The sequence below is a fragment of the Pteropus alecto genome, unplaced genomic scaffold (genome assembly GCF_000325575.1).
Source record: "Pteropus alecto unplaced genomic scaffold, ASM32557v1 scaffold70, whole genome shotgun sequence".
In the NCBI taxonomy this organism is placed as follows: Eukaryota; Metazoa; Chordata; class Mammalia; order Chiroptera; family Pteropodidae; genus Pteropus; species Pteropus alecto.
The window spans coordinates 3590076-3617863 of NW_006431912.1; the positions used below are offsets into that span (position 1 = coordinate 3590076).

At 33.3% G+C, this 27788-nt stretch overlaps 1 protein-coding gene across 6 annotated transcripts in view; it reads left to right on the forward strand.

The window, feature by feature from the left end:
• IPO11 (importin 11) overlaps window positions 1–27788 on the forward strand; it is a 164379-nt gene that overhangs the window by 104240 nt on the left and 32351 nt on the right. For 4 of the 6 annotated variants that reach the window (XM_015599446.2, XM_015599448.2, XM_015599443.2 and 1 more), the window contains exons 26-27: window positions 248–361; window positions 5093–5214. In XM_015599446.2, the coding sequence (XP_015454932.1) occupies window positions 248–361; window positions 5093–5214 (236 nt within the window). Of the gene's footprint in view, window positions 1–247; window positions 362–5092; window positions 5215–22519; window positions 22633–24321; window positions 25315–27788 lie in introns of those variants that run through there. The other 2 variants (XM_015599450.2, XM_025041188.1) reach the window with 2 other exon arrangements.

Consider the following 27788-nt stretch of genomic DNA (forward strand, 5'->3'; position numbering starts at 1 on the left):
GTGAAAACACCAGTTTTGTTCTAGTAGACCCATGTAACTATGTATGTTAGGAGCATTTAAAATAATATAAATATATAAATATGCTATTGGTAAATATTTTTTCTCTGGTCTATATTATAGAAGCAATGTGAAAGAGAATATTGCTATTTCATATCCCTGTTGATTGTTACTCTTTCAGTGATTGTTTATAATTGTTTATACTTGTACCTTAACATAGTTTTCCTTGTGCTGTATTTTAATTGTATAGAGGTATCCTGTAGTGATGTCAACATATCTTGGAGTTATGGGTCGAGTCCTGCTGCAAAACACTAGTTTCTTTTCTTCACTTCTTACTGAGATGGCACATAAATTTAATCAGGAGGTAAGAATCTGTTTACTTAAATTGAAGGAGGTCTTTATCCAGATAAAGATTGGTAATAATTTGGTGAAATAATGATATTATAAAAGTCTTACAGTATTTAAACTTTTATATTTTAAATCTTTAATAACTTACGTTGTACCTATAATTTGGGAGAAGATAGAAAAAAGAATATGAATGGCAGTTGAAACTTATATTCTTTTCTCTCTCAAAATATTCAGTTTTATTCTGCTTAGCCATAAGCATACATAAAATGAAACTGGGATTTTTACATATTATTATATCTTGTTTGTGTTTCATCTCTTTAACTTTTTCTTAATGCTATGCAGTGAGTTTCCATTATCACGATTGTAGGAAATGACTTTTTTCCCCAAAGGCTTATTATAAAAACACTGTAACTAAAACCAGTCACCAGAATAAGTATGGAATAGGTTCTTTAGTGAGTTGGTTACTTGGGACTATATACATTATATTAAAATAATGGTTTTTATGTTTTAAGTCATTGGTCTGTTAAGATTTATTAAATATGGAAGGAGGAACGTACCTCACTGATATCTCTAGAATGGAGGCATTTTGTTAAATCTTTTAGTTTGTGTGCTGAAATAAATATAACTATTTCGGCCTCAAGGAAATCCAGAGTAACAAAGTACAAATTTTAGAATGCATGTAGTTTTTCTAGAATTAAACTAATCTAATGAGAGATCCTAGCCTTTGTTTTGATGGATAGGAGAAATCTTTTTTTAGCTTTATTAAATTTAACTGTGATGGGATAATGTTAAACAGTTAAGAGTTTATTCAGTTGAGTTTGGTAAAATTTGTTGAATGATTTTAATAACAATACATTTAACAATAACATACATTTCATGTGTTACTTTAAATCCTCACAACAACGCAATGAAATTATTTTTATTTCTGTCTCACACATGAGAAATCTGTGGCTTAGAGAGCTTTAGTGACTTGCTCAAGTTTGCACAGTTAGTGAATGATGGAGTTGGTATCCAGACCACATTCAGCCGCCTCCTATTTATTCTAGAACAGGCACTTCTCCACTAGACACTGGAAACACTCGCTTTGATGTGCTTATAGTACTCTTTTAAAGGAGGGAGTACTTAAACAGGCAATTTCAATTATATTATTAATATTATATATTATATTACTATTGTAAGTACTATGATAGAGATATGTCTAACATGCTGTAGGAAGAGAAAGAAAAGCTGTCAACTATATCAAAAGTTTTTCCAATTTTTTTTAGTGTGATAAAATACACATAACAAAATTTACCCTCTTAACCATTTTCAGTGTACAAAACAATGGTATTAAATGTATTCATAATGTTATACAATCATCACCACCATTCATCTTCATAATTCACTCTTGTAAAACTTGAACCTCTCTATCCATTAAATAATAACTCCCATTCTCCCCTTCCCCCAGCCCCTGGTAACTGCCATTCTGCTTTCTGTCTGATTTTGACTACTCTAAGTACCTGAGATAAGTGGAATCATAAAGTATTTATTTTTTTGTGACTACTTATATCACTTAGCATAATGTATTGAAGTTGCAGCCATGTTAAGAACAATATGTCAGAGTTTCCTTCTTTTTTTAAGGCTGAATACTATTCCTTATGTATATCTATTTTTGCTACCTTATCGACTTTACTTCAAAGCAACCAAGTTGAGTTTTCTAATATATACATATGATTTTATCATTTCCTTGTTTCAGATCTCTTCAGTGTCTTTCTTTTAGATTTAGGAATAAATCCAAACTCTCTAATGTAGTTTTGCCTGCAAAGGCCTACCATAATCTGGTTCTTTATCCTTTCGCTTTATCTCTTAGCCTCCGTTTAGCACTCCATGATCCAGCCATTCACTGCTCAGAACATTTTTCGATTTCGTGGAAAGACCTTTCTCCCTCCTGTTTCAGAGTCCTTGCATACAGGCTTTTCCTTTTACCTAGAACACTCCTTCTCAACCTCTCACTTTGCTTTAGTTGATTCCTAATCTTTTTTGATTCTACCTTAAACAACTCTGGGTAATTTTGCCCCAATTCTCTAAGCTTCAGTTAGATCTTTTTCAGATGTTTGTATAACTGGAAACTATACATTTATCAGGGATGTTTGTTCCATCCTAGCTCTGGCCCTGCTTATATATTCCCAGGGTCAGCAGACTATGACCAATGGGTCAGACCCAGCCCGCTACTTGTTTTGTAAAGTCTATGAGTTAAGAACAGTTTTTAAAATTTTTTAATGTTTGAAAAAATAAATAATAGTAACATTTTATGACATGTGAAAGTTATATGAAATTTTATATTGAAACACATCCGTGCCCATTGTTTACATATTGTTTATGACAGATTTTGGGAGTTGAATAGTTGCAACTAAGACCAGATAACACACAAAGCCTTAAATATTTACTCTCTGGCCCTTTATAGGAAAAGGTTGCTGACCCCTCATATTCTAATTGTTTGTTTAATTAAAGTCCCCACAAATTCACTGTTATGTGCTGTTAAATATTTTTATAATAAAGGAAATAATTGTAAAATTAGACTATAGAGATATCTATCTTTACTGATTGCCTCTTCATTTCAACCAGATATATTACCGTAGCTTCAGTTGTATAATTACATTTTAAAGATAACTCAATATTTGCTTTTATAATGGTTATAATCTGTTTTTTAAATCTTGCTTACTAGATATTAATTGCAGTAAATCTGTAGAGCATTTGTACCATTTATTTCCAATTAAATATGAATTGAAGACACCATGATATAAATCAGAAATTACCAAACTGTCTTTGTTCATGGTGCCCTTAATGTGTTAGTAATATTTTCAAAGTGTTCCTAGGCCAAAAGAAACATAGTTCCTTTTATTAAGCAGTTAGGTCCAAACAACTTCATATGTATTTATGTCCTAATAACTTAATAGCTATTGAAATAAACACACAAAATCTAAAAGTTAAGAGTAATATTTTTATTTCATTTTTAAATAAAATAACCACAATTATCGACTAAGGGAATACATATATCTATTGGGTACTACCCCAAATTCTCAAACCCTGGAATCAGATTAGACACCTCTACTGTCATTTTCTATTCTATTTGATTTTGTTGTAGTACTTTGCAAAGATAAGAAGTCATTGAAAGAAATATAATGTTAAAACTGAGAATGTCTTGAGCTAGTAGTTCTTGGCAGTATCAGACAGATTTCTTTGTTTCTCTCAATTTTAAATATTCCGTGAGTTCACTGTGGCATCTTAGGATGCAGCACAGTTTGTAGAACTCAAGTATAAATGATTGTTTTGAACTAATAAGTGTTTTCTTGACTTTATTATTTTAAAAAACTTGTGGAAGCGTTTTTTGGAAAAAATGTAGAAGCACAAAAGTAGAAAAGTGTGAGAACTTAAGGTTGATTTTATGTTACCAAATCAATGAGGTAGATATTTTTATATTAGGTGCATTTTATAAAAGGTTCTAGAAATGGGCAAGTGTTTATAAGCAGACCTTGAGATCCACTTTCAATCTACATGATCAGTATACTGGGTCATGTCTTGCTTTATAGATTTTAACTATCAGTAAGGGTTCTCCAGAAAAATAGAACCAATTGTGCAAGTGTGTATGTCAAAACAGAAAGAATGAAGGTGAAACTGTGTGTGTGGATAATGAAAGAGAATATGTGTGTGTACACAGGTGCATGCAAGCACAGGGGAGTTTAAGGAATTGCCTCACATGATTGTAGGGACTGGCAAGTTCTAATTTTGTATGGCAGGCTAAAAACTCAGGCAGGATTTCTGTGTTTATATTAGTTCCAGGTGTACAACATAGTGATTCACCACGTATATATCTTATAAAGTGATCACAGTAAGTCTAATAAACATCTGTCACCATACAGTTATTATAATGTTAATGGCTCTATTTTCTGTGCTGTACATTACATTCCTGTGACTTATTTTATAACTGGAAGTTTGTACTTTTTAATCAGTCCCCTTTCCTTTCCTGCCCAAGTCTCCACCCTTCTCCTCTCTGACAACTAGCAGTTCTCTGTATCAGTGCATTTTTTTTTTGTTTTATTTTGTTTGTTTTGTTTTTTAGATTCCACATATAAGTGACATTGTATGGTATTTGTCCAACTTTTCACTTAAAATAATACTCTAGGTTCATCTGTATTATTGCAAATGGCAAGATTTCATTCTTTTTTATGGCTGAGTAATATTCCATTGTTTGTATGTACCACATCTTCTTTATCTAATCATCTACTGATGGATAGACTTGAGGCAAGATTTCTTCTTTTCTGTGAAATAGTTTTTGCTCTTAAGACTTTGAATTGATTAAATGAAGTCCAACCCACATTATCTAGGGTAATCTCCTTTACTTACAGTCAACTCATTGTAAATGTTAATCACATCCACAAAAGACTTGTATAGCAACATCTAGACTAGTATTTGATCAAACAACTGAACACCTCAGTGTCGTGTCCAGTTGTTCGACCTAGTTGAGTCGAACAAGTTTGCTTTGTTTTCAGAATTAATTGGCTCTCAAGATTAATTAGAGTCGATTTCTGGTTTGCTCAAATTATTTTTTTCCAGCTCAAAGCTTGCTCCAAATTCTTGTATTCCAATTCTGTGGTTTGCTGGAATTGATCTTTAACCACCTTATGAGATTTTAGCCTTTAGCAGTACTTATCCATAAGTACATAGCATTTCAACTATTATGAGATGCCTCTTGGTCTTTTTTTTTCAGATGGACCAGCTTTTGGGAAATATGATTGAAATGTGGGTTGATCGCATGGACAATATTACCCAGCCTGAAAGAAGAAAACTTTCAGCTTTGGCTTTGCTTTCTCTTCTGCCTTCTGATAATAGGTGAGGAAATGTTTCCTTAAAATTTGTTTCTTTAAAGCATCAAAATATTAGCACTGTTTGGCAATTTGGTATTGCTATGTGTTGTTGGCAGTGTCGTTTAATGTGTATGTACTCTAATTTTGTTATGGTAGATAATGATGCAGCAAGTATTAGTCTAGATCTAAAAATATGTGAATGGGAGTGGTGGGCACTGCAGTTTAATGGTCATATTCATTTTACCAATTTATTTCATTTTTCTCTGCATTTCTATATTTTAAATAATCAGATTTTATTAGATTTACTTTAGGTCCTCTTTTTATGTAGATACATTAAATATATAATATTTCAATGTCAGTAGCACTTCATATATTATCCTCCTGGTAATTAAGTATGTTACATAATTTTTTATCTATTTTGCATTATGTATAAAGAAGCTTGCAACTTGTCTTTTTTCTCCATATATAGATGAAGTCATTATATTATACTTGGCAGACATTGTTAAAATTCTCATTTCCATAAAGCAAATATGAAATGCTTTGATTTAGAAATTCAGGGAAGAATATCTGTTTTTGTTTTTATCCCTGTCTTTTATCTGCCTTTCTTGGGAGTAATTTTAATTTTAAAGGCATAAAAGTAGGACTTAAGATGACACTGTGTAAGAAGAATAATGATAATATATTAGATCTTTATATCTTAGGGACTTTTTAGAGCATATGCATTCTAGTGATAAATTAGTAAAATAAATCTTAGCTTTAGAAGCCCTTTAAAAATTTTTGTCTTATTCAAGTATGGTAATTTGGATTATGAACATAGGTAATTATTTTGTCCTCAGACCATAATAGTAGTTAATATTACTGAGCACTTATTACATGTTTTATATTTTACTAAGTGCTTTTGCATTTATATCTCATTTAATTTGTAACTCAGTCCCAAGGCGTAGGCATGATTGTTCTCTTTTTGTAGAGAAAAGAAATAGCTTAAAAATGTTAAGTAGCTTGCCTAGAGTATGGCATGTGGCATGTCATAGGGCAAATTTGAAAATGAGCAGCTCGAAGCCAGGGCTTGCTCTTTTAACTGCCAGGTGATGTTGCTTCTCAGGTGAACTTACATAAAACCAACATATTTACTCACTGTGAAATTGAGTAGCATCTTATTTATTTTTCAAAACCAAATTCAAGCTACCTTTATTTTAATTTATTGCTGTTTCCCTTTCTCTTGGTGGAAAACCAGTGGCTTGAGAATTTTTTAGGCCGTTAAAATGGAAATGTTAAAGAATCTTGTCTTCCACAATAGTCAACACTGTTAACATTTCTTGAATAAATCAATGGGAAAAAATATTAAAGTTAACAAAGCATGTTAGAGTTCTATCTCTATAGAGTACTGAGATTGTTGAGGGTAAACTAGAAATGGTACAGGTTAAGAAGTATAGAAAGTGATCTAATTATCTAAACATATTTGTTTACATTTTTATGAGAATACTATTTGCTTCAATATTTAATTTTATGTCTCAAACATTAAAATTTCATATTTAAAGGTTGTGAAGAAATAGCTTTATGATAGGAAGGTCATATCTAATTTTTGTTTGTAAGACAAAGTATTGGAAAATTTATTGGACAGTAATGATTTCAAGTCATTCTAAGGGTACCAAGAAAGTTTTAAATAATGCGGTAACAAAATTTTATTAAACTCTAAGATGTTCCTAATGGATTACTGACTAAAGAAACATTGGTAGATACAGAAAATATAATGATCTGAAAAACAAAAAAAAAGAAAACTTAATTGTTCTAGAAGTATGCCACATAGTCATTACTCATGACATATATTCACATGCTCTAGGAGGAGGTAATGTTGACATTTAAGTCAGCAGTTTTATCATTTCCTGTTGTAATCTCTCTTCTGCTAACAACTATGTAGTTGTTGGAGTTTGGGAATTTTCCCCTCTTCCACATTTTCAGTGATATTTCCTGGTTAATCTCCCATGTAATAGTAATTTGCTATTCCTGTGTTTCTTCTAAGCTTTGCAGTATAACATTTCCCTTGCCTGAAATAAACAGGTCTGGAGGATAATGGTGGTAATGACTTTTTTAATCAGGCTAAATTGGGAAATGTTACTTTCTTCTTTTATTGTAATGGATTTTCAAATGCAGTAATACACTGTTCTAAAGCAGGATTTCTCAACCACAGTACTAGTGATATTTGGGGCCAGATGATTATTTGTTATAGGGCTGTCCTGTGCATTATAGGATATTTAACAGCATCCCCGGCCTCTACCTATTAGACATGCCAATAGAACCTTCCACCTCTGGTTTACAATCACTCCTGTAAAGAATGACCATTGAGGAAACTGTTAAACTCTCTTTTACTCTAATCTACTACTTCTGGTCTAGAAATTTGGTAAAAACTATAGACTTTAGAACCACATTCAAATCCCAGTGCCACTAGTCACTTGCAAATGACCATGGCCAACTAACTTAACTTTCTCGTACCTAAATTTTCTTGTTTTTTAAAAAGGGGATACTAATATTTTTCTGATGAGAGTATTGTAGTGAATTTACGTATGTAGTCAAACTGTCTGGATAGACGAAGTTAGCTGTTTTTATTTCATCCCTTTCTTTTTCTCTCTCCCTCTCTCCATCCATCCACTCACCCATCCCTAAAAGCTTTAGTCTCTGTGTGTGCATGCATTCATTTTAAATTGGTACATTTTCAGGTATATGGAGTATACTTGTTCATTAATTCATTAAAAGCAATGTGTGTTAACTATATATCTTCTAAAGAATGTCACCTTCTGCTTGATGGTCTTTTTTAGTATTGTGCACTATTACCAACTTAATGATACATGAATTTGCTTGTGTCTCCTCTATACATTTCTCCATGTCCTTGCCAATACTCGTATTATTTCTTTTTTATTATAGCCATGCTAGTGTGTGTGAAATAGTATTGTATTGTGTAGAAACATCTTTTAACTGGTTCTCCTATACCATTTTTCACCTTTGGGAAGCTTACTTGACACAAAGGCTGATTGATTACTTGATTGATTACTGTTTGCTGATTTGGGAACCCCTGAATATCATCAGTAAATATATACTTTAGTGTTTTAAGAATTTTACTACCCAAGTTCTGTTACTTTTTAACTGTGATTCTGGGCAAGTTATACATCTGTTTCTTCAACTTTAAAATGAGGTTAATATCTCTTTTTCAGGATTATTGTGAAAGTAATTTGAGCTAAGACTTCAGTGGATGTTAGTTTCTTTTATATAATGTTAGTTGCTTTTATATAATTCATGTTAAGAACTCAATAGGTATTACTTGCTTTTATTACTGCTACAATAGCTGCTACAGTTGGTATTGCTAGATCACATTTCATACTGTATAAAAAATACATTTTATGTTTTAAGTGTGAAAAAATTGATGTATTCTGCCAAAGGAAGCTTATTTTTAAATTAATACCTGGCACTGTTTTTCATTATCAGACTGATTCTTCCATATGTCAATATCATTTTCATAGAGACACTGAAATATTCTGTACATACACTGACAAATAGAGTTACTTTCCTGGGATTCAGCAGTTATGAAGGTAGTAAGTAATCTATTGTTCTGTGGGAATTGAATTTCTGGTATGGTATCAGCCTCTTATTCTAGCTGAATTTGTCAGTTAAGTCAATTTGCGCATAGACACAGACTGAGTTGTTTTTCTCTAGTGACCGTTTTGTTTAAAATTTCCATTTAAGAGTATTATTTTTAAAGAATATTGCATATTGCTATCTGGAAAAGCCAAAAGAAATTCTGTAATGGTACACTGCCAAAAGTCAGCTTTGCAAATTCTGGATCCCAAACATTTTAGACCCATGTATCTCCACCTTCCTCTGCCCCATTTTCAGTGATAGAGAGGAAGAGAAACAGAGAGGTTTGGTGGCAGAGACAGAAGAGAAAATTTCACTTTGTTGATATTCAGAAAGGACCCACAGATTTAGGCCATTGTCTTCAAGGAAATGGTTACTTTTAGATTTCCGTGGACCTTTCTTTGGATGCTTTTACTCTCTACTTAGAGTGATTTTACTATAAATGTAGTTTTTTTGCAGTTACTTTGGATTGTCAAATAAAAAAAGGAGATCCCATCACTAGTGTCTTTGGGGTTTTTTTTTCCTTGATAAACATCTTTATTTTTACCTTTATAATGGTTGTAATCAGCCGAGTTTATTTGTTTGAATTAGAAATAACTCAAATTTCCCTGTGGATAAAATATGGTGCAGTGATATAGGCTCTTAAGAAAATCATAGAAATACTTTACCTACTCCTTATTGTATTTTTTCCTCTTACCGATTTTAATATTTTCCCTATTGATGTATTTGGTTGACTGAATCTTGGAAGCTGTCCATAGTGATTTTACAAAGGTAATTGCAATGGTTGTATAGGTAATGAGACACAGCAGAGGCATTTGTGTTAGTGTAACCACAATTATATCGGTTTTTGTATGCGATTGGTGAATTTTGTTAGAATTGTATGTTATCGCATTAAAATACATATTGAAAATCTGCTACGTATAAAAAACTGTACTAAGTAAGTATTGTGTAGCTACAGAGCACTATGAGGCATGGACATTGCCCTTGAGAAATGCATAGTTCTAATTTTGGAAGTATACAGAAGAGTTGTTAAACTTGAAGGGACAGTAGATGATATAGTATTTCAGAAGTACAAAGCAAGTATTACATACACATGCTAGTAGAGCTTAAGGATAAAGATTTGGTACTTTCTGACAACAGAAGCTTTGCACTTGGCATTTGATCTGTGTTTTGAAAGGTCTTGATCTTGGGCAGATGTCTTGGGAAGAATCTAACGTGTTAGCGCATGCTTGTCTGCAGATACAGAATAAGCAAATCCATTTTGTTGTTGCCCAGCCTGTTGCATATTGAAAATGCTAGGATTCAGGTTTTTAATTTTTGATTTAGTGTTTGCTTTTTTGATGTCTATATTCATTTTTTCCTTATTCATTTATTTGTTTAATAAATATTACTGAATGTAAATATTACTGAATGTGAGTAGGTTTTGAATGCTTTAAAATGTAGTTTTTATTATTTTTCAGATATTGTGAGGTTAGCAGATCAGGGGACAAGTACCATTGACAGTTCATTATTCACAATTTCCAAGAAGAGGGAACATGCAGAGTCCCACAAGAGAAACACCTGGGCTGATGAGCTAGAGTGAGTGAAGGGAAAGTATGGACAAGAGCCTTTATTGTGGTTTCCATGGGAAGGATTGTGAAAGCCAGGGTTAGCAGCCTAAAGATTGACTAGTTTAGATAATTTCAGCAGGCTCTCGGTAGATGGATATCACAAATTGTTTGGTACCTGGCCCTAAAGTGATTAAGGAATGGAGATAGTGGCCTGGAGTATAAAAGGCCGATAAAGGAGGTAGTTGGGGTATGGGCTCCGCATCAGCTGGTTTGCATATGACTTATATGCTCACAGGCCAATGTTACTATCTCTGAGAATTGTCTGGCCCTAAGAGGAGCAATCTTTCCAGGGTCTACGTGGTCCCATCTGTTAAAACATCAGCATACAGAAAATAAAAAGGCATAATTAATACACTGAGTATTAACTATCTCTTGTTAGCACCATGCCTAACACAGAATAGGTACGCAATAACTTTACTGAATGAAGAATTGCATGAACTTAATAAATATTTTTACTGTAATAGTCAGTGAGCCATTTTTTTCCTCCCAACCAGATAAAATTTTTCAGAACTTCTAAAGAATGTTTATGCCTGAAAAATTGAGCTAATTCGACTTCTCAATTTGTCAGTCTTGGTAAGAAATGTAGCGTAATTTTTGGTCACTCTTTGGAGTGCTACTTGAAGTAAATAGATCATTCTTCAGTATTGCCATATTAGCACATTGCAAAAATATATTTGCATTTAACAGCACTAAAGAGGGGAGTTTTTATATATACTGTGATTTATAATATTGTTGCAAATTAGGAATTCTTTGAATGGGGCTACTTTAGTCATACTTTTAATCTGTTTATTAAATTCATTTTAAATATAAATTTTGTTAATAACCTTTCCAAAAAAAGTATGGAATGAATTTAAACATATTGCTTTGAAAGGATGTATCATTTAAATTTAAGTTAGTCATTTGAGCATTAAATATATTTTTATAAATTTAGGGAAGAGGTGATAAGAGATTGTGGGATTTGGAATTAAATTTTTATTCTAATGCTTGGGAAGTCAGTTTACTGTAATGCATAATAAATGATTTATAGAGTTCTGCAGTGCTACAATTAAAAAAATACGATATATACAGACTATACAAATAGAGTATAATTAAAGAAGTTCCCAAGGCATTCAGTAAATGCTGAAAACCTTTTTGCATCATTTATTATTTCCATTATAATGATGGTTAATTTTGAAGTGAAAGTCATTAGTAGACATATTTGTTTATACTTATCATCTCTCATAATTAAAAAAAAAAGATGAGAGACTTCAAGACTAATTGTTTCTAAGTGATTAATCAAAGTCTCCATCATGACTTACTTGTTCTGATGGAGTGAATTAGAACAATGGATAATTTCAAATAACAGATTCCCATACATTGTATAGGTCTGATTTTCTTTTTTGTTCGTTCATTTACTTTGTTCCTTTGATTCCACATATAAATAAAATCATATGGTGTTTGTCTTTGTTTTATTTCACTTAGCATAATATCCTCTAGGACCATCCATCTCATTGCAAAGGGTAAGATTTTATTTTTTTGTGCCTGAGTAATATTTCATTGACAACTTCTTTATCCAGTTGTCTATTGATGGGCACTTAGGTTGCTTTTATATCTTGACTGTTGTAAATAGTGCAGTGATCATAGGGGTGCATAAGTCTTTTTGAATTAGTATTTTGGTTTTCTTTGGATAAATACCCAAAAGTGCAATTGCTAGGTCAAAAGGTATATCCATTTTTAATTTTTTGAGGAGCCTCCAGACTGTTTTCCATAGTGGCTGTACCAATTCTCAATCCCACTGACTGTGTACAAGGGTTCCCTTTTCTTCACATCCTCACCAGTACTTGTCGTTTTTGATTTATTTATGATAGCCATTCTGACAGGTGTGAGGTAATATCTCATTGTGGTTTTAATTCGCATTTCTCTGATGATTAGTGACCTTGAGCTTCTTTTCATGTCTATTGGCTATCCATATGTCCTCTTTGGAGAAATACCAGGTCTTCTGCCCAGTTGGATTGTTTGTTTTTTGTTGTTATGTTTATGAGTTCTTTATAAATTTTGGATATTTACCCCTTATCAGATGTATTATAGGAAAATATCTTCTTCCATTCATAGATTGTCTTTTTGTTTTATTGATGGTTTCCTTTGCTGTGCAAAACTTTTTATTTTGTTGTAGTCCCATTTGTTTATTTTTTCTTTTGTTTCCCTTGACCAAGGAGATATATCAGAAAAAATATTACTAAGGACAATGTCAGAGTTTACTGCCTTTGTTTTCTTATAGGAATTTTATGATTTTGGATCTTACATTTAAGTCTTTAATCTATTTTGAGTTTATTCTTGTATATGCTATAAAAAGTCCAGTTTCATTTTTTTGTATTTATCTGTCCAGTTTTCCAAAACTATTTATTGGAGACTGGCTTTACCCCATCATATAGTCCTGCCTCTTTTGTCATAGATTAAATGAGCGTATAGGTATGGAATTATTTATGGGCTCTCTATTCTCCTCCATTGCTCTCTGTGTCTATCTCTATGCCAGTACTATACTGTTTTGATTACTATAAGCTTGTAGTATATAGTTTGATATTAGGTAGTGTGATAACCTCAAACTTTGTTCTTCTTTCTCAAGATTGCCTTAACTGGTTCCATATAGATTTTTGGATTATTTGTTATAGTTCTCTGAAAAATGCCATTGGTATTTTGATAGGGATTGCGTTAAATCTATAGATTGCTTTGAGTAGCGTGGAAATTTTAATTATGTTAATTCTTATTTTCCATGATCACGGTATATGCTTCCATTTATTTATATCTTCAGTTTCTTTTTTCAATGACACAATGATCTTTTACCTCCTTGGTTAAATTGATTCCTAGGTGTTTTATTGTTTTTGATGTAACTGTAAATAGAATTGTTTTCTTAATTTCTTTCTGATAGTTCATCATTAGTGAATGTTAATTTTGTATCCTGCTACTTTACTGAATTCATTTATCAGTTCTAACAGGTTTTTTGGTGGAATCTTAAGGTTCTCTCTCTATAGTATCATGTCATCTGCAAATAACGACAGTTTTACTTCTTCCTTTCCAATTTGGATGGCTTTTATTTCTCTTCCTTGTTTGATGGCTATAGGTAGGACTTCCAATACTATGTTGAATAAAAGTGGTAAAAATGGACATCCTAGTCTTATTCCTGATCTTAAAGAAAATGCCTTAGGTTTTCCTCATTGAGTATGATGGTAGCTATAGGTTTGTCATATATGGCCTTTATTATTTTGAGGTATGTTCCCTCTATTCCTACTTTGCTGAGAGTTTTTATCATGGGTGATGGATTTTTTTAAATGCTTTTTCTGCATCTATTGATATGATCATGATTTTAATCTTTTGTGTAGGCCTGATTTTATAAATGGGTTTCTGTTAGTAGATTGAACTGGTATTGGAATTCAAGTTACCAACTAAAGTTGTCCTGGGAATTGTGAGTAACAGTTGCCACTGGAAAACTACATATGTGTATCAAAGTCTAGTGTGTTTCTACAGTCCAGACAGGAGAAGCCAGTGGGAGAGGTCTGATAGAAAACATTTTGTCTTCTACTTCTTGTGTGCAGTTGACAAACATGATAATCAAGACTTGGCTGAGCTATTTCAGTGTGCCCTGTAGTGTACTACATACAGAATCAGAGTGGCAGAAGGCACACTTATTGTTTACTCCTTAGCTGAATGGTCATTCCCTCCCACTTTCCATCAAATACTGTGGAGTGCTAGACGATGAGATTACTATGGGAAGCAAAATAGATGCATTCCTTGCCCTCGTGGAACTTACAGTGTGGGGTTTTCGTTTTGTGGTGGTAGCTCTTATTACTGCTCTTTTTTATCCCCCTCAAGATTGAGCTTGAACTGATTTCCAACCTAGTTTGTATTATCTGATTATATAGTGATTTGTGAGAAGAGGCAGTGTGTTGTCAAGAGCAAATTTCTTTAGAAATTTTATTTTGCTGGAGTTGACTATAAAATGAGCAGTCCTCACAGAGTACATTGAATAATGATGCCCTTTCTTTTATTGTTATGTAAAGAAAATAGAAGAGTACTTTGAAGTTTCAGGGCCTCAGCTATTGAGGTTCTCTTCCCCATCTTCCTTTTGAATATATGGTTTACAAATGGGATAGACATCCTTAGACTTTGAAAAGAATGATTTTTGGATTATGAATGTTTACCTTTGTATGTAATGCAATTTGTAGTTATTATTGGTTCTGATAATTTTATTTCAACTGAGGAAAAAGTCTCTATAATGCAACTTTTAATGTTTTTATTTTTTGACTAAGTTACTCCTATGTATCCTTTGCTTCTTATTGTGAATTTACAAGCTGGGTTTTTTTCCCCTGGCATAAATTGAATAGAGGCCTACTTTTGAACTGGTTAATATTCATAAACTGAATTTCGTTTGCTTTAATCTAACAGAAGCTGGCGGGTGTAGACAAGGTGGTTTAGTACAATGAACAGTTGGTGCCATAACTAAATGTTCACTGCAAAGCAGTGAAAAGTTCTATGAAAAAAAGAGGTAAATTATTAATTCCTGGGCTTGGTGATTTTTTTTTATTGAATGATTATAATCGTTTGTAAACTTGTTTTCACTAGTTTCAAGTATTCAGTACATTGGTTAGACATTTGTATAGTTTAAACTTTTTTCTTTTAAAGCTGAACATCAGGTTGTTCCTCTGGCAGTCCTTTGAAAACCTACTGTTTCCCCCCAACCAAAGGTTCTGCACTTTTGAAGTATTTCTACCCTCTCACCTTAGAATTCGAGTGGCAATAGTCCATTTTGGTTTTCATTTCCAATACAAATTAACTTTACCCTTGAAACATAAAGCAGAACTAAAATGCACATAACTTTCCTCTCCTACTTCTAAGCCTGTGATACTGATAAAACAAACATTCAGCAATATTTTTAAAGTTCCTAGTATGTGCTGGGGCACCGTGCTGTGCACTGAGTTTACATCCCACTTCCTCACCTTTAGGACAGATTATTGTTCACTGCACCCTGGCTTCTTAGAACAACAACTATTTGTGTCTTCCATCTCCTGTCCTAACTCCTTAGGAAAATTTCTGAATGCTTGTGAATTTGGTATTACACTCTCAGTGCCTTCCTTACATCTTGGACCATTGCCATGTCTACAAATTATATAAAGGCTTCTGACAAACTTTTCATAATGTGGCAGTCATTTTATAGACACTGGGTACTCTTAACTGATCACCAACCATTGTATGGCATTAAGCTTCTTTTGAAACATTTAACCCAGGAAAGCAAATCTGTGATCAAATAAGAGTATTTTGGAGTTTCAAGATCTCAAACTGTTTTAGAATGAAACTAAGAGAAGTTTCTGAACGAGAATAAGATATTTTGAGTCTAGGCCCTCAAAGTGGCTGAAGCCATAAAGAAAAATACTTGTTATAGAGTGGCTAGCATCAACAAGGAGATAAAAACGTAAGAATAGTAGTCAGAAGTGAAATCATAAATCCTTTGTACTTCTCGATTGTTCCTGTGTAGATAATAGACCTTTATAGCTTGAGGAGTATCTTACTTTTTGGATTCTTTTCCTTGAGCTTTTGCTTTCACTCTCTTCAGGAGTCTCAGAGGGAAAAAGGCGCACTGTGATAGGGAGGAAAGCTCCATTTGGCTTTGGGGGGCATACCCTTGCCTACTATTGGTATGTCGTTAGACCCGTTTTCCCTCTTGGGGCCCATTTCCTGTTTCAAGTGAGAAGTGATACCTCCTGGCACCCATGTGCTGTTAGAATAAATTGGAGAATATGCATATAATGCCTATTAAAGTGATGAATGCATCTGATTATTCAATAAATGGTTGTTACTCTATCAGTCTTTACTACTACTATCAGTTAACACTACTACTACTATTAATGTTACTACCGTCAATCATTTTGACCAATTTTGTGAAGGTACCAACTTAGACTTTACTGAGGCTTTTCCCCATTCGGTCTGTTCAAATGTGACTAGTGCCAACGTTTGAGGAAACATACTATCTCTTACAGCTCATTCGCGTACTGCTTATGCATGGATGCAAGCACTTGCTCAGTGTTCATTATCTTGCCATTATTGTTGTTGCCTCCATTTCAACTTTCAGAATTTGGCAGGTATTTCAGCTCAGGAAGAAGCATTAATTGACTACTTTTAACAAAGTAGTTGTATAGAATTGACCCCCAGTTTGTATTTGTCAGTTGTTAAATGTTTAAAATAATTGTTGAATGTTCAACCAGACAGCAGCATTTGCTACTCTTATTAACATTCATCAGTGATGGAGCCTGTAAACCCCCATATCTATTATGGATCAAGGAAAAATGTTTGGAGAAGCGGCTGTAGAGTGAAAGACAACTGGAGAAAGATGGTAGAACTTGAGGTGGTGATAGGGCTCAAGTTTTTTTGGCTCATGAAATCTTTGCCATCCTTTGACATTTCTTTATCTCCCAGTTTTTCATTTGTCAAACTTTTCCCAGTTTCTCTGCCTAAAAGTGATTTCTGCCTCTTTGAATTTTTTGACTGAATGAAATATCCATTATCTTAGATTGCTTGCTCTACTACTACTTTTTATTTTTATGTATCTGACGTCCTGGGCTTTTTTGAGATTAAGCCCATATGTTGACAAGATATAGTGAAAGGCTTAAGAGTCCATTCTCTGGAGCCACAGTGAGTAGTTTTGAATCTTGGCTCTTAAATTCACTGTGTAACCTTCAGCAAGGCACTTAACCTGTCTTTCTCTCTCTTTCCTCATCTATAGAATGGGGCTAGACTGTTGGATTGTTTTGTATATTAAGTGAACTGTTACATGTAAAATACTTGGAGAAGTGGTATGTGCTCAGTAAATAAATTCTAGCTGTTGAGATAATGTTGTACACATTTTTTCCCTTCTGCTTAACACCAAGCATAGTGTGCTTGTTTACAGAACACTCTACGTGGCCAGAATATTGTTATAATGAGTATCTCAATTGAACATTTATTCTCTCACAGGATATCTTGAGCTCCTTGAGATCAGGTACCAAGATTTTGTTTATCTTTAGTATTCTTGTAGTCTAGCATAATGCCTGACATATAGTAGGCTTTCAGTAATGTTATTGAATCATATATAATTGTTACAGATGTGACAACCAGTGCACAGTGTTCCTCTTAGTCTCGCATACTTCTGAACACCCAATTATTGATATCAGAAACTTGGAAATTGTCCGTAATACTGTTACCTCTTACATCCCACCTTTAATCCATCACCAAAGCTGTTGATTAGGCATCTAAATATATCTCAAATCCATCTTCTCCATTTTCACTTCCACCATCTAACTGTAAGCTGTCTTCTTCCTGGACTACTGTGTCAGCCTCCTAAATTGTTCTCTCCTCATCTATTTAATCTCCTCCAAGCTATGTTCCACAGAAAAGAAGACAACAATTTTTTTAAAAGCAAAAATGATCTTATTCCTCTCCTAGTTCACATCCTTCCAGTTGCCCTACAGGGTCTCTCTCTGCCTTTTGGCTTACCTCTTGAGCCTTTTCTCATTGTACTTTCTCTGTCATTCTGCACCAGCCATGCTGGCTCACCTCTCTGTGGAGTATCCTTTGTACCTCAGAATCCTGACAAATTCTGTAAATTGGTATGATTTCTAATACCTTCAAAGCACTGTTTGTTCTTCCTTTATATAACTGATGATTTTAAAACAAACACATTTATCTAGTAGTTTTTTATTTGTATTTTATTTTTTGTCCATAATTATTTGCATTTGTATTCTAAAATATAAGGATTCTTAAAACTTATTTATTAAAATACATAGGGTAAAATTGCCTTTTGAGAATATACATTACTATAAATTTTAATACCTGTAGATTTGCACAAACATCACCACAATCAGAATACAGAAGAGTTTTATCACCTGAGGAAACGCCTTTGTGCCTACAAATATGTATTTTATTCAGTGGGAATCACATCCTCCCCTTTTTTCACTATAATTTTGTCTTTTCGAGAATGACAGGTAATTGAAATCAGGTAGTATATATTCTGTAGAGACTAGCTTTCTCATTCAGCATAATGCCTTTTAAATTCATCCAAGTTGTTGGGCGTGTCATTAGAATGTTTTTTTGTTGTCGTTGTTATTACTGAGTAGTATTCTATTGTATGGATGTATCACTTTCAGCCATTGAAAGACATTTAGGTGTGTCTGATACTTTTTAAATGACTTGTCTACCCTACTAGTCTATAATCATGAGCATGAGAACTTGGACAGTATTAACATATGTCTTTTTTCTGTTTCATATTCTCTCGTACTCATTCTTTCAATGTGTGTACATATGTCACACACACAACATACGTGATACTTTATGTTCTGAATCATTTGCATATAAGTTGCATAGATCATGGCCTTTTACCCCTAAACACTTCAGTCTAGGATCATTTGCATTTCTTTGCCATGCCTTTGTAGTCTCCTTTATTCTGTAATGTCATTTCCAGAGTTTTTCTCTCTTATGACTAACATTTTTGAAGAATACAGTCCCTTTATCTCTATCCTTCTCTCCCTTTCCCCGTCCCTCCCTATACTCATCCCTCCCTCCTTCTCTCTCAGAAGAATAGAGTGTTCCTCATTTGGGGTGCTTCTGATGTTTCATCATGATTAGATTCAGGTTATGCATTCTTGGTTGGAATATTACATAAGTAATGTGTCTTTGAAATATCACATCTGGTAGTGCAGATGGCCACTTGCTTTTTATTAATGATGCTAATTTTGGTCAAGGTTTCTGATTTCTCCACTGTGTAGTTACTATTTTATTTTCCTTGCAACTGAATAGCAATCTGTATTGACGTACTGCTTCTTGTTAAAATTTTACCCTACATTGAGCAAAATGGTAGTATTTTTGTGTTGTTGTTAGTGTATTGTTACTGTTGTTATTGTAAACTCCATTTTAAATTTTGATTCTTGAGTCCATAAGTAACTTTTAAGATCATAAATAAGATCAGTAAACCATTCTTTATATGTAAACCCACCTTGATTGGTTTATACATAGATGCTGTGTATCTAAATAATAAAGATGGTGTATATTTAAAAATGATAACAGAATATTTTTCTCTTATTTATGCATTCTCAGATTTGTAATAGAATTTCTGAATGGAAAAGAAAATAAATATGTGTCGATACCTGAAACATGAGATTATTTGAAGAAAAAGGCAGTATAAAAACAGAATGAGAGAAAAATAACACAGTGAGTCAGTTTCCTGGAAAGAAAAGAGAGGAAGCCGATTTAGGAGGCTGAAGGAAGTGTTCAGAAATAGTTCTAATGAAAATTAGTAGGAATTACAAAAGGTATATAAGGAACCATTTTGATGTATTATTTCAGAACAAAATCAAAATGCCAAAATTCAGGCTGGGGAGAATCATTATGCATTGGAGATCATATGAAGATTTTACTAAACATGTTACAGGATTTAATGAAGCTCATGAGATTTTAAACTACTTAAATAATACAAATTACTGTGAAATGACAGTACTTAATTAGAACACAGAGGAATGTATCTTTCAGTAAGTACAGTGGGAAATTGGGAAACTTTGAGTTCTAACCTAAAGTTTGAGTGGCCAGTTCTGTCACTAGTTAGTGATGTGATCATAGCAAGTAGGATGAAGAGTCTGAGAATTCCATTCCTGCATCAACATTTTTTGCAGTTTTGACTTCTGTGGTCTTCTCTATTAGTGATCACTTGTGTCTAAGAGCAGCAACTCCTAAATGAACAGAAAAGCTAAACTGTGTTTTGTGGTTATAGGAATTTGCTAGATATCAGCCTGAGAACTACAATGTATTTAGATTTATTATTTGTTATAGTCACTTTTGTTTAGCTCAGCTTTTAGGTTTGAATAATGGACGATTCATTTTATTCTGTCACTCTTCCTTGGCATAATTTTCTAAAATTTTTACTTCTAGGATCTAATACGAATAGAGGACAAAATTAATGTTCCTATCTTATTACCTTGGAACTTTCCCTCTTTAAATTTTATTTTGATTTCAATGGACCATTTATTGGGCTTTTCCCAAACTCAAGGGGAGGAAAAAGTTTTCCTTGACTCTCTTAGAGTCCCTGGCTGCATCTGGATATTAAACTAATAAAGACATGAAAAGAGGAAAAATGCATACAAATTTAATATAAATTTTACATGACACTAGAGATTTCATAAGGACATGAAGACCTCAAGAAATTGTTAAACCTGTGTGTTTTTATGCTAGGTTTGATGCAGAGTGGAAAGTCGTGGAAAGATATGAAAGGGCAAAGGGTATGAGGTTAAATGTGGTAAAGTGGGGGAAATTTTGTGAGGCCTGTTTGTTTGGATTTCACTCAAAGTCCTTTCGTCTTAGGGATAAGGATGCTCCTTTCCTCCCAGTATAGGGAGGGCACCTCTTGCACAAAGGTTCTATAACCTGTTTTCACGGGAGAAGGATAGAGGGGTTGGGGGTGTAGTTGGAAGTGGAGGGGGTCAGGGAGAAACCTCCCTGCTTCTGCTGTTTTCTTAAACTCTTTCAACTTAAAATATTCAGTATGCCAAGGTGCTGTATTTTGGGAGTAGTGTGCCCTGAACCCCATCATACTCTTGAAGTTGTCTGACATATTTGAAAAATCTGTGAGACATACTTCATTCCACTTTATATGTTTTTGAAAATACGAAACAAAACGGACTTGAGAAACCTAGCTCCTGTTCCATTTTTACCTAATGCATGTCATTTTTCTGTTGTTTTTTTGGTAGTTTGTTTTATTTCTATATTCATAAAATAGAAATAACAATAGCCAGCCACAAAGGATAGTTGTGAGAATTATAATAATTTGAAAAAGATCTGTTATATAGTATGTACCTCTGATTTTTTTTATTGTTGTAGAAATTGTGTGGGTATTATATAAAACATCTAATAATTCATATCATTATCTGAAGTAATTGTCTTGGTGTGAAGTAAAGTTATTATCTGAAGTAAAGAAATAATTCATATCATTATCTGAAGTAATTGTCTTGGTGTGAAGTAAAGTTGTTTTAATACCAAAAGAGGATTATAGTGTACAATTATATATTATCACTGATATTTTAAGTGTATTCTTAGGATATTAGTAATATTAATAAAAGTCAGAATTAGAAAACCTCAGCAATCAGCTTTTTTGGAAATTATGGCTAAACAATATATAATATAGTGGTGGTTCCATAGAGTAGTGGTTAGCACGTCTGCTTTACACACAGAAGGTCTTGGGTTCGAGCCTCAGTGGAACCACGGTCCATACCCCAGGTGCGCCAGACCCTGGGTGTGCACCTCAAGCATGTGGGGGGAGACACCCCGCCTTCAGAGATCCAGTTCTTAAGGGGAGACGGCAACCAGGGGTGGAAGTGGGGGGGGGATTAAAAAAATATATATATAAAATATAAACAATTTTTAAATAACTCTTTAAATCCTTACCATAAATTATTACAGTATACACAGATACATTTTTATTCTTAAAGATTTAAAACTAATTTAGATGTATAAACGATAAAATGTCATTAAAGGGCCTCTTTGACTCTTCCCAACTTTTCTTGCCCAGTAATTTGGTATACAACTTGATATCATTTTATAACCCAAAGCATATACCTTAATGTATTAAGGTATTATTGGTAGTAAAAAATTTTTATATTCAAAATTTATTTTGAAAAATTAAAAATGAAGAAGATAGTGTAACATTTGTGCTCAGCATTCTAAATTACTTGTTGTTTTTGCTACCCTTTTTTTTCGTTTTTTGTTTTCTGAGTTTTTTTTTAAATAAAAGTTGAAGTCCTTAATACATATTCAAAACAAGTAAATATTTTATGCATTTAAAAATTCACCAAAATTATATTGCTCTATTAACATCTTATTTTAACTTGCTTTTTCTACTTAATATAATAATTGTCTGTTGTTGATGTATACAGAGTTCGTTCATTCTGAATATCTAAAATGTACAGGTTTCCTTTTTAAAAAAAATACTTATTTAAAAATTATGAGATATTTATTTAGGTGTGTGCTTTAGGAAAATTCAAATTAACTGCATTCTGAAAAAATAAGTTCCTGAGATTTCCTTTCAACAATATTTTTGAAACACAGATAAAATTACTTCCTGTCTCTCAGTTTCCTGTATCCATGGCAACCTCTGTTTTACATACTGACTGTGGAGGAACCAATGTGAAGAGTGGTGCTTCCTGAGCAAACTGTGACTTAAAAAAAAAAAGTGAAGGGGTGGAGATCAGCAGTGCCACAGAAAGAAATGGAGTTTAGAGATGTTGCTCTTCAGATTTAGAAAGAAAACCTTGGTTTGAATCAGCCGCGTTAATAATATGAATTTTCTGTTCTTGGTAAGACTATTTATTTAAATATGAACTTTAAGCTGAACCAAAATATAATTTGGTTTGTGAAAAACTGTAGTTCAAAGGGAGTTTAATTGTTCTATAATGAATTTGTATTTTCGTAAATTATAATGTTATTTAATTGATATTTGACTTTAAGTTGATAAAGGATCATGTTATACTGAAAGGCAGGTGGATACCCTGCCTTATCATTTGGTGCTTTTGTTATAGTCAGTTGTAATATTTTAAATTAACTTAGCAAACATTTTATTTCGTAGTTCATTAAATTTGAGTTATAATTTTGTCAAAGAGTGGGTTAATGGCCTGGATATGCTAATAATTCTAGAACATATCCAAACTCATTTTATTATTTCACTGTAGTATGATTTATAATACTTAGTATTATTGGCTGATTCTTATAAAATAAATAGACCACAGAATATTGAGTATTATAAAACTTTCCTTTTAAGAACTTTTTGATGATTTAAAGTTTTACCTTCTCTTTTTATAGCCAATTGATATGAACAGAAAAACCACGAACAGGGCTATGTGTGGATTACATTTTTCTCTGCCTTGCCTACAACTATTTCTACTTGTTACCTGTTATCTTGTATTATTATTCCATAGAGAGTTACTTGGATGTTCATCTCTTTGCCAGCTCTGCACTGGGAGACAGATTAACTGCCATAACTTAGGCCTTTCAAGTATTCCTAAGAATTTTCCTGAAAGTATAGTTTTTTTGTATCTGACTGGAAATAATATATCTCATATAAATAGAAGTGAATTAACAGTACTTCATTCTCTTGTAGTATTATTTTGGATAATACTAGCATTGTGTATATGTATCCAAAAGCCTTTGTTCATTTGAGGCATCTATATTTTCTATATTTAAATAATAATTTTATGAAGCGCTTGGATCCTGGAATATTTGAAAGGCTTTCCAGTCTTTGTAACTTACATTTACAGTCTAATCAAGTCTCTTTTGTTCCAAGAGGACTGTTTAATGACCTAGTTTCAGTTCAGTACTTAAATCTCCAAAAAAATTGCCTCACTGTTCTTGGGAGTGGTACCTTTGTTGGTATGATTGCTCTTCAGATACTTGATTTATCAAACAATAAAATTTTGAGGATATCAGACTCAGGCTTTCAACATCTTGGAAACCTGGATTGTTTGTATCTAGAAGGTAATAATTTAACAAAAGTACCATCGAATGCTTTTGAAGTACTTAAGAGTCTTAAAAGACTTTCTTTGTCTCATAACCATATTTAACCAATACAGCCCTTTGCATTTAAAAGACTTGTCAACTTGGAATATCTCCTCCTGAAAAATTCAAGAATTAAAAATGTTACTAGAGATGGGTTTAGTGGAATTAATAATCTTAAACATTTGATCTTAAATCGTAAAGATTTAGAAAATTTAAATTCTGACACATTTAGCTTGTTAAAGAATTTAATTTAAGTTAGATTGAAACAGAATAATCAGCATTGATATCATAATGATACATTTGAAAAAAATGGGAACATCTTTGAAGATTTTTTAATCTGTCATTTAATAATCTTACAGACTTACATCCAAGGGTCCTTAAGCCATTGTCTTCATTGATTCACCTTCAGGCAAATTCTAATCCTTGGGAATGTAACTGCAAACTATTGGGCCTTCGCGACTGGCTAGCATCTTCAGCCATTACCCTAAACATCTATTGTCAGAATCCCCCATCCATGCGTGGCAGAGCATTGCATTATATTAAATGGACTGACTTGACAAATTGCATTACATCTTCGACAAATGTATCCAGAGCTTGGGCTATAAAATCTCTTCATATTCATCACAAGACCACTGCGTTAATGATGGCCTGGCATAAAGTAACTACAAATGGGAAACATTTGGAAAATACTGAGAGTGTTACTTTCTGGGAACAAATTCATACTTCACCTGCTAATAGATATTTTCAAGAGAATACCTTCGTTAATCCAGTAGAGACTACTGCAGTGTTACCTGTGAAAATACAGCTTACTTCTTCTGTTAACTTGAACTTGGAAAAAAACAGCGCTCTACCAATTGATGCTGCTTCAGTGTCAGGGAAATCATCTTTAATTTGTACACAAGAAGTTGAAAAGTTAAATGAAGCTTTTGACATTTTACTAGCTTTTTTCATCTTAGCTTGTGTTTTAATTGTTTTTTTGATCTACAAAGTTATTCAGTTTAAACAAAAACGAAAGGCACCAGAAAACTCAGGGGAAAATAGACTTGAATACTACAGCTTTTATCAGTCCGCAGGGTATAATGTAACTGCCTCGATTTGTAACACCCGCTCAAATTCTCTTGAAAGCCCTGGTCTGGAGCAGATTCGACTTCATAAACAAATTGTTCCTGAAAGTGAGGCACAGGTCATTCTTTTTGAACATTCTGCTTTATAATTCAACTAAATAGTGGCTATAAGAAAACTTCAGCGCCATGGACATGAATAAAACTGAAGCCTCCTTATAGAATTATAAACTTTATTTGGAAATATAATGAATTCTATGAGCTTAGCATTAATAAATAATGTTTTAATAACTTGTGAATACTGTATTTATTCATCAAATGTTTTTTGATAGGCATTGTGTTATATAATAATAATAGGTAATATTTCTGTGTACTGAGCACTGCTAAATACTTCATATATCATATTTAATCTTTAAACAGCCTCATAAGATAGTAATCTACATTTTACAGGTAAGGAAGCCTAGGCAGTGTGAGTTTGAGAAACTCCCAAATTTTCACAGCTTGTGACACTTTTTGGGTCTGACTCCAGAGTCCACGCTTTTAATTTCATGTTATACTGCCTACGTGCTATGGTTGTAATTGTGAACAACTATAATGAATAGACACAGTTCCTGTTCTCAGTAGAGCTTGAAATCTAGAAGAGGGAACAAAGTTGCTATACAGGATGGTAAGTACTGCACTTGGAGTGCTAACATATGGAGTTAAGAGGTGGCTTTATGAGAGAAGCAGCATTGATACTGGACCACGAAGGATAAGTAGGAGTTAGCTCAGTGAGGACAGCTGTGTAAGAGATGGAGGTAAAATCATATCAGAAGAGTTGAAAAAAGAGAAAGAATACTGTTTTTCAGGCACTAAAATTCTGTACGACTGAAGCTGTGAGCAGTGGTGTGAGATTTGCTGCTAGAGAAATATCGGATCATGAAGGATGTTGTAATTTTATATTTTTCTCTAGGGCAGCAGGGAGCCATGGAAGGAATTTAAGCAATAGAATGACATATCAAAAGTGGATTCTTTCTGGAAGGAGCAGTAAGACTAGAGGCAGGATTAATTGAGTAGGAATGTGAATCACTAATCCAGGGGAGAAGGGCTGGGTGGCCTGGGCCAGCATAGTGGCAGAGAGGTTGGATAGATTCTAGTGCTACTTTGGAAGTAAGCTGAACTCCCTTGGTGGTTGCCTGAGGGGTGCCAGGTGAAGGAGAAATCAGAGATGTTAGGTTTTGGACTGAGCAAAGGAAGCAAGAGTAGGGATATGAGTGTGGTGTGAGCAAAACAATTCAATTTTAGATACATTGAATTTGAGGTTCACATTGGATCTCCAAGTGGAAATATTAGCAAGCAGAAGATAAGGAGAGAGATCTATCTGGTAAAGGTCAATAATTTTAACCTTTCATCTGTCTAGTACACCAGAAGTATATGATACACTCTTAACAGTAACAGTAACCATTTGGCCGTGATTCTGGGAGACAGGTACATGAGGAAGAATAAGCTGGAAGAGCCTCTCAGGAGATGTTAGTAGCCCTGATTGAGAATATTTAGTATAGATCAGTGATCATTGAAATCATTAAGGTGATGTAATATTTTTCTTTATTAGCATAAATTTGCACTTGTGTAGCATTCTCCAGAATGTTACAGGTATAGTAAATGCCCATACTTGATCTGTTAGTAGTGACCTGAATCAAAAATATGTACTAAAAATTTCCTCTTGAGCACTATGTATTTCCTGTTTTTGCTATCCATCTTCATCCTCCAAATTTTTATTTTTTATTACTAAAGTTACTACTGTCCATATGAAATTAGCCTGAAACAATCTGGGACTGTTTAAACCAAGTGATAATTATTGAGTTTGTACTTTGAAACTGAGATAATTATAAGAAGGTGCTATGTTATCCATTATACCTTAACATAGTACCTCTCAAACTCAGAATTACCAGGAAGCCTGCTGCCCCACTCCTCCCAGAGTTCTTGATTCAGTAGGTCTGGAATGGGGCCTGTGAGTTTGCATTTCACAAGTTTGCTGATGCTGCTGGTGTGGGAACCATGCTTTGAGAACCACTGCCACAGATCTTTGAGAGAAAAAAAGAGCTGAGGAGCGGTTTTGATGTATATTAGAAATTGCAGAGAAATTAAAGCTGCAACTGTCCTCTTCTCTAAGAGTTTTTAATGTTTTGCTTCTCCCTTAAAGCTTTTTCCTAGATTGTAATTTTAGATGAAAACATGAATATATTTTAAATCTGTTTCTTACGTAGATTGTTTCATCATGGAAGAGTGTGTGGTGTTTATTTCACCTTGAAAAATCTACATGAAGTTTTTTGGTCAGCCTGACTACATTATACTTCTGGAGCTGTAACAAAATAGTCAAATGTCTATTAAATTAGTTTAATCACACACATTTAAAAAATGTAAAATATTGCTTTAGAAAGATTTTTTTTTTTTTTTTTTGCTTATTTCATGATACAATTTTATTCAAATTCTTCGTATAAATCTTTGATAACAATGTCTATATCATTAGCAAAGTCCCCTTTTGATTCTGTTAACACTGTTGTCCGGAGCACGTTATTTTCATTTTGGTCTGAGTTGGGTGACATACAACACTTCCTTAGGAGTTTAACTCCAAGTCACAAGAACCTTTTCATATGACTTTAATAATAGCACAGTTGGCTTTTTAAAATTTGTCCTGCAGGTATATATTCATGATTGCCTTGTAATTATTTATTGCACAGCTTTATTTTCAACAATATCAAACATATGCAATGATGAGGTCATAC